The sequence below is a fragment of the Protomyctophum bolini genome (genome assembly GCF_963924005.1).
Source record: "Protomyctophum bolini genome assembly, chromosome: 22".
NCBI lineage: Eukaryota > Metazoa > Chordata > Actinopteri > Myctophiformes > Myctophidae > Protomyctophum > Protomyctophum bolini.
This window is the reverse complement of record NC_137883.1, coordinates 20579488-20591864: the sequence shown is the minus strand read 5'-3', so window position 1 is coordinate 20591864 and position 12377 is coordinate 20579488. Positions and strand designations below refer to the sequence as shown.

The 12377-nt window shown below is 42.7% G+C and overlaps 1 protein-coding gene across 1 annotated transcript in view; it reads left to right on the top strand.

The window, feature by feature from the left end:
- astn2 (astrotactin 2) overlaps positions 1-12377 on the top strand; it is a gene marked incomplete at both ends in the record, with an annotated part of 472482 nt that overhangs the window by 223537 nt on the left and 236568 nt on the right. Inside the window, one exon of the mRNA XM_080756633.1 lies at positions 102-176. Within this exon, the coding sequence (XP_080612759.1) occupies positions 102-176 (75 nt within the window). The remainder of the gene's footprint in view (positions 1-101; positions 177-12377) is intronic.

The following is a 12377-nucleotide window of genomic DNA, read 5'->3' as shown; positions in this document are numbered from 1 at the left end:
AAAAGAAGATTGCAACATCCAGTATAGGATTGCATTTGCAAATTATAAATAAGCATATGATTACAGCCTTTGATCAAGCATTCTCTTTCTCCTCTGCCCAGTCCATGGCCCTACACTAACCTGGAGAGAGGCTATGACCTAGTTACCGGAGAGCAGGCCCCAGAGAAGATCTTCAGGTGAGCAGAGCTGTCAATTGTTGTGCCATCTTCTGCCGAGTGCATGTCTGGGTTTCTGGGACGGCGGGGGCAGGAGCCGGGTTTGTGGTGGCAGTAGTTGTGTGTGTGTGTGTGTGTGTGTGTGTGTGTGTGCATGTGTGTGCGTGTGCGTGCGTGCGTGTGTGTGTGTGTGTGTGTGTGTGTGTGGAGTTATTGTGTGAAGGAACAGCCTAAAGGGTCTCTCCTGCATGGTTGGAGTTCTTTCAAGTGCTCTCACTGCCACTCTTTGTGACACATTATGTATGACATTTCCAGTGGAGAGCAGAGGCTCTCCTTTTTTTCTCCTCCAATCAAGAAAGAAAAAAAAAACATGATGAAAGGTTGAAATGGATGGAACTTTTCTTTTTATATCATTATATTAAAAGATAATAAGAAATATATCATTTAGTGCAATGGTTTGGAGACTTGGAGACCCAAAAGAAATTTTGTGTCTGAAGGTCTAACGACTGAAATGTCGACTTAATAAAGAGCAGCCTTTTCACACAACTTCCAGACAGTGTGCAGGACCTTTTTCTTGGATTTGTTATCAGAGATCCCCTTCTGAACATTTGCACATTTTTGATTGTCACTGTGCATCGGCCTTCTTGTAAAAGCGTGAATGAACTCACGACGTGTCGCAATGTGAGCTTGAAGATTGGCTAGTTCCACTGTTATCTCCAAATGTTTTCTTAAAATGTTGTTTCTTTGTGTATTTAGGCATATATCTGCCTCGTGCAACTTCAAAGCCTAAAAGTTAAACAGAAATGGATTTTTTATTTATATATTCCGGTGTTCAATGACAAAAACACGTTGATCACAATTATTTGTGTGACAATTAATCGTCAAGTGAAATTTCATAATCGTAACAGTCCCTAGTTGTGAGCTTGTACATGTAGATCTGCTATTGCCACTGAATAAGCCAGGGTGCGTCATTTGAAACACTACGCGGCGTGTGTAAGGAAGCACTGTTTGGCCAGGACACTTGTGCCAGGACACGCTGTGATTGGCCAGTAGCCACCTTTAGTGGCAGTTGGGGCAAACGCTCTCGCCTAGGGCCGCAACGCAGACAGGGCTGAGTCATCTCAAATCGAACTTCGCATCGTTCGGCACGGCAACTCTCTCCCTTTAGATCGCTCGGTGGTGCCTAACGTGGCTCAAGTTCGCTTGAGACGGCGCACCTAAGGTCGCAGCAAAGGTTGTCGCAATCGGGGGTGGAACCCGTGGCACGCCGTCAGGCTGGATTAGCAGCCTAGGTGCCCGGACCACTAGGCCAGCCCGGGCCACCCGTTGAGACTCTTTAAGTAACATCCATCTGTGCCATTCAGTGGAATGCACATCTTATTTTAAGTGTTGTAATTTCCTGGTGCAGTCATTTTCTCTCTTTCTTTGTGATCGCAGACACGTTTTTGGAGACTACTGAGGTTACTTACTGTTGGTGTACAATTGTTATCACTGCCTCCTCCACACAATAGAGCTCGCCCTGTCTGATTGTTGGAACATTGTATAAAAATGGCATGTCTGGAAAGAAACCATCGTTATTTATAATGTTGACACAGAAGCCTGACGTTTACCGTTTATGTTTTAGATCGCTGACAATTTCCTTTACGATTAAAAAGTCCATTGTATCTGTACACTCAAAATATTTCAAAGTGATGTCACGTACGTGTGGCTGCTTACCCTCGGGAATAAGAAACATACATCATAAAACAATACAAATGCACGCAGCACACTGCACTAGGAATGCAGTATATCATTAAAGTAGTGTATTTGTTTCTCCCCCTATTAGCTCTCTGCCTCCTTTTTTTCTTTTCTTTCTTTTTGTTGATTTTTTCTGGTTGGAACTGTGACATGCTTGGCTTTCATGTCTCCTGTGGAGGTGACATTAGCCAACCACTTGGCCCTCAAGGCCACGCATCTGGTTGCTTGCGAACCCAAATCGTCGCGCAGGCTTTTCACGCTTTTCAGATGTACCTACCTGGGGCTAAATTGCTGTGCCAGACCAATGGGGTATTATATACACAGCCACCACAGACTTACTGGACTGAATTGCTGGCCGAACTGGACACCCTCCTGCTACACCTTTATGGCCCTTAGCTCTGGATGAATAATGACCTGCAAGAGCCTCACACACGGCCCTAATCACTTGTTCACTGTTATATAGAACCAAAACAATAGTGTTTCTTTACCTAGCGAGGGCTCCAATGCGCTACTTATTGAAGGTCCTATGCTCATAGTTTCATGTCAAGGACAACTCCCAGGTGAACATTTTTTGTGTCTCAAAAGATTGAAGCTTGCAAATTGGCTATTTTCGAATATCCGAAAAATACAATGTGGGTTAAGTGATAAGATATTCCTAATTTTGCAGTGAACCCCCTCAAGTGCCCCATATGGGTCCCCACATATGGGACCCCACTTTGGCAACCAGTTGCCTAGAGAGCAGAGGTTCTCAGCTTTTGGCTGGGGACGACATGGCCAATAACCAACTTGTGTATGTTCTGCAGCTATGGCTAGCTACGTCTTCTCTTTCCATCTTGTTTGGATTTACCAGCCAACATCAGATTCCAGAGAGACTAGTGCAGAGTGGATGGGATTATGGGATGTACACCCCCCCCCCCCTAAAAAAATTATAACAATGCACAGAGCTGTTTGTAGACTTCCAGCCTCCTGCAGAGCCATATGCTGTAAACCATATAATTGAGGCATATACACTGTATGGATGTGGAGAGGACGACAGTCAAGGACATTGTTCTCCATTGTCATTTATGACAATTTATTATAATTGTTATAATTGATTCATATTATGTTGAAACAAGGAATGATGAAATAATCATACTGTAGGTGAAACGGTAAACGATACAGAGACACCTCCCCAACAAAAGACAGTTTGTTTATTTTTGAACCACAATTCTTATATGAGACGATGTAAGATAACTCCATGTTATTCTCCATAGAGAAAAGCTTCCGTGAACCAGGGGATGAGCGAGTGACGGCACTTTGGCGCTCTATAATAAATACTTTTTTTTTTCTTTTTAAACATATGTTTATTCATTTTCTTTATATTACACAAGTATTTTCAACAATTGACATATATTTCCCCCCCCCCCCACATCCCTCTCTCTATAATAAATACTAATAATATAACGCTTTACAAACATCAACCAACACTGGACCAGTCACTGAGACTCAAATGTGTTACTGTCTGTTACCCATTAAATCAGCGAGTCTGCTGACACGTTTTCTCGGAGCTCCGCTGTTCTTTTTGCCCCCTCAATGTCGTAACTGTTCTATTAGTTGGCTCTGGAACTGCAATCATGGCTAATAGCTGGGAAGCTTAGGCGCGTCACTGCGTGGCAGGGGAAATAGCCAATGCGAACTGTCTAATCGTAATACTTAGGCACAAACCAACTATTGTCGAAGAATAATGTTGATGTAACCAAGAGATTCGCTGAGTGAGCTATATTTTATATAGAAGTAATAAGCAAAATTGTGAGCCGGCAATTCCTCCTTCCGTGAGGGTGTTTCTCTTCTCCTGCGGAGAGGGAGAGATCAGATCACAGCAGCCAGAGGGGGAGGGGCTGAGGAGTGGTGCCAGGTTTGCGAATTGTAAGTGAGTTGTAGTGTGTGTAAGTAGCGTGTTGAATGGCATTTTTTTGTGGGCTTGTTGTCATAGACCTGGCGAATTTTGCTCACATCTTGTGCTTACATTTGCATATCTTCATCTTTTGTGCACATGTTTTCATTTGTAATAATAGATATTATTTAGCCGAGCGCTTCAGTGTTGTCAAGCTGTGGGTTCATTTCACTGCGAGTCTCACCTCGAGTGTGTGCGCTGTGCGTGTGTGCATGGATGCCGTTGGCATGGCATGGCCGTTGGCAACGGCGTCATCTGGTCAAAAATGGTTGACTAACTTATTAATGTATTGTGGGGGCACTGGTTACATATCAAGAATATACACAGGAGACAGCGTCACATCAAGCCAATTTAGGCACTGTTTTATTCATCCCAAAATCATATGGTCGTAGTATTTCGTTCTACGGTGGACAGGGAGAGTACAAAAGTGAGTATTAAAGGTAACTTAGGTTATGGGTTTCATCCAACTCAGTGTTTCTCCTGTGATCAAATAAACGACACTTCTCTGAAGAGGGGGGGGGGGGGGGGGTGCCGTGTTCTCTCCTTAATCAAATACAATAGTCTCTGTCACTTTTAGTGACTGGTGGGGAATAGGGGGAAAAGTTGCACCAAAGCCTCCGAGCCCAACGGTCAATCACTGTGCATCATATGTGAGGTGAGAGAACAACAATTACTATCCCGATTTAATACATGGCATATGGTGAGAGGGAACATGGGCTTATCTTACCGAGCACCGCAGGTTAGCTTGTCCCCCCGGTAGAGTCTCGACTAGACTGAGGAGAGAGGAGGCTTTTATGCTGTCTGGGTGTCGGCACGCAGGTGTCAGCTCTTCTGGTAAATGAAGAGGTGCCGTGGGATGTACCGCGCGTCCTGAACCAATCCGAGTAGCGAGCGTCTCATGCCATCCCTCCCCCTCTCTCTCTCCCCGGGGTTACTGCGTGTGCGCGCTCTACTGGCCACTTTAGGTGTTGCAGCACAGACACGTACATACACACATACATACACATATACACATACAGTAGCTCCGCATAGGAGTGGCTAGCACCACTCAGAAAAGCGGGATATTTACTTGCGACCCACACATGGATCCAGACCCAGTGTTTGAGAAAGAGTGATCTAAGCATAGGGTACTTACAGTATGCATTGGCAGCTGTCATTGTCTGAGTACTTGAGGCCACGCAATCTATGATGCCAGTCATCAATGACGCACCAGCTTGGGAGAGTTTGGGGATATCCATCCATATAATGGGCAAGCGTTTCAAACAATCCGCAAAGACTAAGCTTTTTGAGAGGGGCACACGGACAATCCAGAGATTAATTGATTTATAGATTCTCTCATTATGTGTTAAGTTAACGCCATTGTTGCAACGTGTGCCCTCCATTGTGCAGCAAATGTGCTGTACAAATTGCTGGGTCTTGGGTACAATTTGAGTTGACTGTTTTTCAGCAACCATAGAGCTCATTGGCTATTATTTGTCTCTAGCAAACACAAGAGCTGTAGGACTCGTGTATGACTGGTGAGGTGAGAAAGTCAAACATGTTTCATTTTGTCTTAAAACAGTGCTGGCGGCTGTTGACACCGGTGTCACACAAGGACAACTATGGCCACTGTGGTTTGCCAATAACATGCTGTGATTTGCTTTGGCTAAATGAAGGCTAAGACTGAAAATCCAATGGAGTGTAATGGTGTAGTTTGCACCTGATCTCATCTAGCCCATATTGACTCCATTGACTGTCTCCAGAGTGAAGTCTTGATTGAACTTGTCTGCATATTACACAGATAATGGAAGGGCTGTGCCCTAACACCTTAACTGGGCACCTACCCAGGTTGGATATATTCTGAATCTAACAAAACATGACTATATATTATTAATGTGCAACCACCCGCAACTATAGTGGCATGCATGGCAGTCTCAGTTCGTTAGCCAGGCTCAGTGTCCCTGACGTGCAAGTGCAATGTGCAGCCATGCTATTAGCATACAAGTATGACAGTCAAGACATCGCTAAATTGTTTATGCAAAACGCATGTTTGTTTTTCCCAGTATCTCTACTGGGGATGTAGGTAATTGATTGGCAGGAAAGCTGTGTGCATTCAAATGAGAACCAATTAAAAGCGCTTGGTGGCAGGGCAAATAAATAATCTGTACAATTAACCACTATATACTTCTAAGACAAATTGTGAAAATAGCCACTTTTGGGAAATAGTAGTAGTCTTCAAGCTTGAACAGAATAATGTATTCATTATGGCCATGAGGTTTTCCCGACCTTTGACTTTGTCTGTTGTACTTTTACTTCTCGTTGCATATGCAGTGTGAAGCTGGTCTTATTAGCCTATATCTTTCCAAACGTCAGTGATTGCTATTCTAGTTCTCGCAGGGCATTTTATACACAGTCTTTCCACTTTTACTGGATGCATTTCCAGTTGGACACATTGCTATTGATGTTCCAGTAAGTCCCTGGGCCTGGGGGGTGTATTCCTTTGTGGATCATTGTATGAACACCATGTGCATCGGTGATGAGGTTGTATGGCTACATAAAGTTAGGTTAGTGCATCGTCTATACCACTGCTTCCAAAACACTGGGTCGGGACCCATTTGTGGGTCACGGAAACATTTTTTATGGGTTTTCCATATTTTATTTTTTATTTCTAATTGTTATTTCAAAACATTTTCAAAAAATCTTTCATGAATTCAAAATATATTCCATTTCCCCCCAGTAATTTCATGATGAAATAGAATAATATCAAAGAAATTTGATAATTTAGAAAACAAATGCTTAAGAAGTAGTGAGAACAAGCTTGTGAGCTTGTAGATCTGCAGTAGTTTGGGCAAACGTCTAATTTTTCTTTTGGGTTTCGACATAAAAACACCATACAACACCCCTGGTTCTATTCCTGTGTTGCTTGTCATCCCCCTGATATGACCTCAACTTTTTACACTGTCAAGCAGAATGTTTTTAAGTGATATTAAATAATAACAAAAAAAGAATGAGGCAGTATAATGAAACGGCACTCCATACAACCTGTGATACCTAAATATATTTTCTTATAAAGCGATTCTTTAATTCTCTAAAATGCCAATTGGATAGAAGTTTGCATTGTTTCTCTGTCACACCTCCAGTGCTACTGTTGTGTCAGGAAGGGTCAGAGTATTTTTTTTACTTTTTCACCTGTTATTCTCTATCCTTTGCCTCCGGAGATGAAAAGATGGCCCTGAGTTGTAGGCCTTGGGTACTTTGTTGACAAGGCTCTGTGCTGTTCCAACAAGCTTTTGTCTGCTTTGTCAAACGATAAAAGGGCAGAAAAACATGGACTAGCCGTGATGACCCTTCATTAATGCAAAGACATATTCTGGGGAGCTCCTGTGTTGACGGTCAGGGGGTAAGAGACTGTCCTTACTACAGTATCTGTCATGGTTATGACAGACAGTCCAGGATCCAGCTGCATAGCCTGGTATGGGGCCGAGTCCTAGGGTTCTGAGTTTGATGTCAACTTTCAAGTCTGGAGGGGACTATGGTGTTGAATCCTGAGCTGTAATCTATAAAAAGCATTGGTTCCCAAACCATAGTATAAATGTATACACTACAGGGTATCTGCTCATGTCTTACATTTAGGACCTTTTTAATACCAAATTGGCCAACTTGTCAGATATTACAAAAGAGCCAAACATTGTGAAAATAGCCGATCTACAAGCTCATCTTGATGACGAGCATTATAGATTATAGGAGTTATTTTTCTCCAGGTGGGAAAGGATAGTGTGTAGTGTTCTTGTTGCTACGCCGTTGTCTTTGGATTTGTTTTGTCAGTAGGCAAATTAGTGGGGGTCGAAGGTGAGTGGCAACTTGCTGTTTATCCGCAGCATCAGCATTTGCTCTCACTATGTGGGTGAGTGCTTACAGTACAGGTTGGCACTAGCCTGGATCCTGTCCAAAGCATCTGCTTCAAGAAAGCTACAGTCTGATAATCAGGCTAGGTTGGCTCTTGGAAGTCATTAGAGTTTTAGACTAATAGTTACCTTGCTTTTCTTGGCACGGGAATTATTGTACACTAGCTGATTTTAGCGTGATGGAACTTTGCTCCCGAGGAGGGATTGGTGGAAAATACCCGCAAAACCCCCTTCCCTGGGAAATATTGCCTCATGGCTCGTCACTCCTCCTAATCTAGGGAGCTCTCCATGGTTTTGACCAGATGGGCATACTTCTTCTGTCTTCATTTCTGACTTCGACATGCCTCTCGTTTAGAATATTAATGCTTCTAGAGAGACTTTATCGTAATCATCGCGAGGTAAGCAAGCAACATTATCCATCCTGATTTTTGTACGGAACGGAAGGGGGGAGGGTGGGGCTTGCAGAGTAAAAGCTGCCATATCTGCCCGGCACCCCGAGCTCCCATTTTGAAAGAAATCCGGGCGCTCATTGTTAATGTTAAACAGTGGAGCCAGTGAAGTTATTCGTTGCATATCAAGAATTGGACGGTATCTTTGGGTACATACAGTAAATAACTTTATGTAGTACATAAGTCTTGGCTGTCAACGGCCTGTCAAAACCCCAACAGATCTATACTTGGCATCATCAGATGTCTCTGCAACAGAGTGAATAGATATGGGGAGCATTAACGGAGTACTGTAGATGTAAGAATGTCTCATGTTCACTTTATTTAACTGGATGTCATCAGTCAGAATTGTGCACGCATGCACACACACGTCACAAGCATCATCAAGATGTGATTCACAATGTTAATGATTTTTTTCATACCTCCAGTTCTAGGAAACACAGAATGGGGGGGACTTTTTTATTATTTCCACACAACAGCTCAAAGGTACATTAATGACATAGTAAAATGTTGAAAATGAGTGGTATTCCCCTTTAAGCTGTAACAACGCTTTGAGAAGCGACAAGTTGTGAACTTTTTGCAAGTTTTGTGACACTGTAGTATGACAAAGTAGTGCATTCATTTACGAATAAAAGAAATATGACGAATCATACAATATGACGTTCTACCCGACAGCAACTTCTTATGCCAAATCGCAGGACATGCAGACACCGTGAGACTCAATTCCTTATTTCCTATACAGTCGCCCACTCGCACCCATTTGATAGAGCAAGCGTCTGTGTGATCCTGCATGTGTGATTGATGGGTGTGAACGACAGGGCCGATCGATGCCTGCTCCGGTGTCACGGCATGAGCACGAAGCAGGAAGTGCAGAGAGAAGCCCAGTCAGTGTCTTATTTATGAGTGGATGTGGCCATTGATCTGGCTCCTGATTCATTGTGTTCTTTCATTGTGAGGTCAAAGCCAGTGGCAGGCTGCCCAATTCTCTTGAGTGTCTTTTAAAACCCTAGTGACAAACAGTGGAAGAAGTACTCTGATCTTTTCTCCCCCCTTTTTTTTGAGTGGTGCAACCACTAATAACTATTAGTACCAGTAGGGGAGCTGTTTGCTGTAGAGAGAGAGAGAGAGAGAGAGAGAGAGAGAGATAGTATTAGTGCTGGGGGGGAGAGAGAGGGGAGTTGCACCACTCAGTTCACACAGGTGTGATTTTTACTTAGAGGACGACATCACCCATTTTCAACCTATCTTCATATAATTGGAGCCAATGCTCATTATAATATGGCACCATTTGTGTCTACTCGGTCTGTGTCTCTCAGGAGGGCTGTGGACAGTTCAGAACCGGTGACATCATCGATGGGGAAGTCAAGCTAATAGAAACAGCAGGCTTTTTAAATTCCTGGAAAGTTAGCGTGCTATAATCACATTAATTAAAAACATTGAATATGATGTTTAACACATTGAGTTCATATCCAACGCTTCAATGCCAAAGACACTTATATTACGTTCAATGGTTATTTCAGTGGTTTAGAATAGATGGCACTCTTCGCCAACAAACGAAGGGTTCGAGGTTGCTTGGCGACGGATACAACCGGAAATGAACCTGAAGTGAAAACTGCATTCCGCCATCAATGTAAATAGATTCACAAAAATGCATTTATTGTTTGTTTGTTTGTCATGTTTCACATGTGTCACACACATTTATCTCAGATTCTTTTCTCAGATTTGCGTTTTTGGACAAAACAAGCTATATTCAACGGTCGGTAACCAAAGAACCAATGATTGCGGTTACACATTAAAGACGATCGTCCGCCTGCACGCCACACAGCATTTGTTTACATCCGGTTCACGTCTCGGGTCCTGTGGGTCTTCAGAATAACATAAAAACACTGATAAACACGCGTTGGCTAGCTCGCCACTCCTCGAAAAATATACTGAACTGAATGTGTGTGCTTATGGATGTGTACTTTCCTGTTAGTGTTTGGTCCCTTTTGCCTCCGTTGATACCTGCTTGGACACATGGCTTTGATTTATGCCCAGGAGTGTTGGCTGTTGATCACTTAGTATCTCCCTCTCCATTAGGAGATAAATACATTTAGTGCTGGCTAACGACCCAGTCATTTCAGAGAACATTTGCTGCTTTATCAGGGATGGCCTTGCAGATCCTCAATTAGACGTAACATGCAGTGATTAACAGCCACAAAGTAGATGGAAGAAGCTCAATGGAAATCATTTCATGTTATTGAATTACTCCTGCTGAGTCCAAACAGGAACAATTAAATTAAGGTTTACAAAATTCGGAAGTAAATAATAATTTGTACTGTTTAAAGGGGATGCCCTTTAAACAGTACAAATCACACTCGTGTGAAATGAGGGTCACCTTTGAGGGTCAGTACGACGGAGTAAAAGGTCCATAGACTTGGCGGCCACATGATGTCAAGGGGGCACGGGCTGGGTGGGCATGCACAAAGCCAGGCGTTGGAGGGGCTAGCGTCCCTCAAAATAGGACTTAAGTGGTTTAACCCATACTTACCCACCATTATCCTCAATGGTATACCTGACCAGACCAAATAGGATTATGTACATTTAGCTATTGGTAGGTATCAGGTAGTATCAGGTAGGCAGCGGGCTTGTTTTCTAACAAACAGATTGCACTCAGAGCTCTTTTTTTAATGCAGGATTATGTATTGCAGTACTTTCTGCAGTTGATATTGTGTTGACAATAGTTACTTGTTACTGCTGTTAATATTGCAGACGTGTACATGAGCTCTGACTTGGCACATGTTTTTTTCCTTAGCTCAAATGTCTGTCTCTAGCGGGGAGAAAAACAAAATAAAACTAATTAATAAAGCAAATGTAAATTCAAAAACTATCTGGCCATATTGGATATATTAGTATCAATTATTTATTACTTTGTTGAATGCGGAAGTGCAGTGTGAATGAGAAACGAAATAGTGCAGCCGTGCTGTTGAACCCTGCCTGCCCTACATCATCAACATTCAGGGATGTCAGGCCGAACCTGACCAGCAATGATGTTTGGATATACTTATTCACAGTCAGTTCCTTCTATAATTCTCAAGTCTACAAATTAGCGTGATGCATGTGGAGAATTGTTTTCATGCCTCCGGCGGCGACCTCCATGGCCAGAGGCACTATGTTTCTGGGTTGTTTGTACGCAGCGGTGTAAAGTAACTAAGTACATTTACTCAAGTACTGTACTTAAGTACAGTTTTGAGGTATTTATACTTTACTAGTAGTAGTATATTTCCCCCTTAGCTGAGAGAGAGATGAAGCACACACACACACACACACACACACACACACACACACACACACACACACACACACATTTCTAATCTCTGATTAGCAATGACGATGTTGTTTAGCAAATGTTTATGGATTGAAGGATGCAGTACATGAACATTAGCCAGAAGAGTGAACAGTGATAGCCTGTGTAATGGGAATCAACACCTGCCAGAAAATAATAATAATCCCTAATCCCTGGGAGATTTATCAGGCACTCCTCAATTTGAATTACATTTCATTCACCCTGGAGTTGTGGGTTATAAATCAGAGTCCACTATTCAAAGTGAGACTTTTTGCTGTGATGTTGGAATCTGTTTGTAACCTTGGAAATAAATCTTTCACACCCAAGTTCTAGACTCATATCTACAGTCTACACAGTGATATTAGTCTGACCATGCCAGGCTAAATCAGTGGCGTAATTATTTACATCATTTTATATGGGAAGGTATTTTTGAAAGAAAGTACTGCCGAAGCAGACAACCCACAACACTCCAGGTTAGAATAAAGTAATTACGGTACTTGAATGTAGTTGAAAGGAAGAAAATGCCAGCACTCATTGTACATCCTTTTCATATGAATTTATTTACCTCTGACATTGATAACGAAGTCGTTTTGGCCTGTGTGGCCTTGAAGCGTTGATAACGAAACGTTGATAACATAATTATTCCCTGCGTGACATGTGCACGTATAGGATATACATTTGCGCGTGGTCAATGGATGAAATGGTTAGCAGACGGTATATGCTTTTTTCTCCTAAAACTTCGGCACGGCATACTACCTACCGTATATAGCGTTTAGCGGTAGACTACTACACCACTGGCGCTGTGCCGCTTTAGCTTTTGTCAGAGCTGGTTTGGCTGTTTGACTATTAAGCATTGCAGCGTGACTAGGGTTGGGATTCGTTAGGATTTGAACGGTT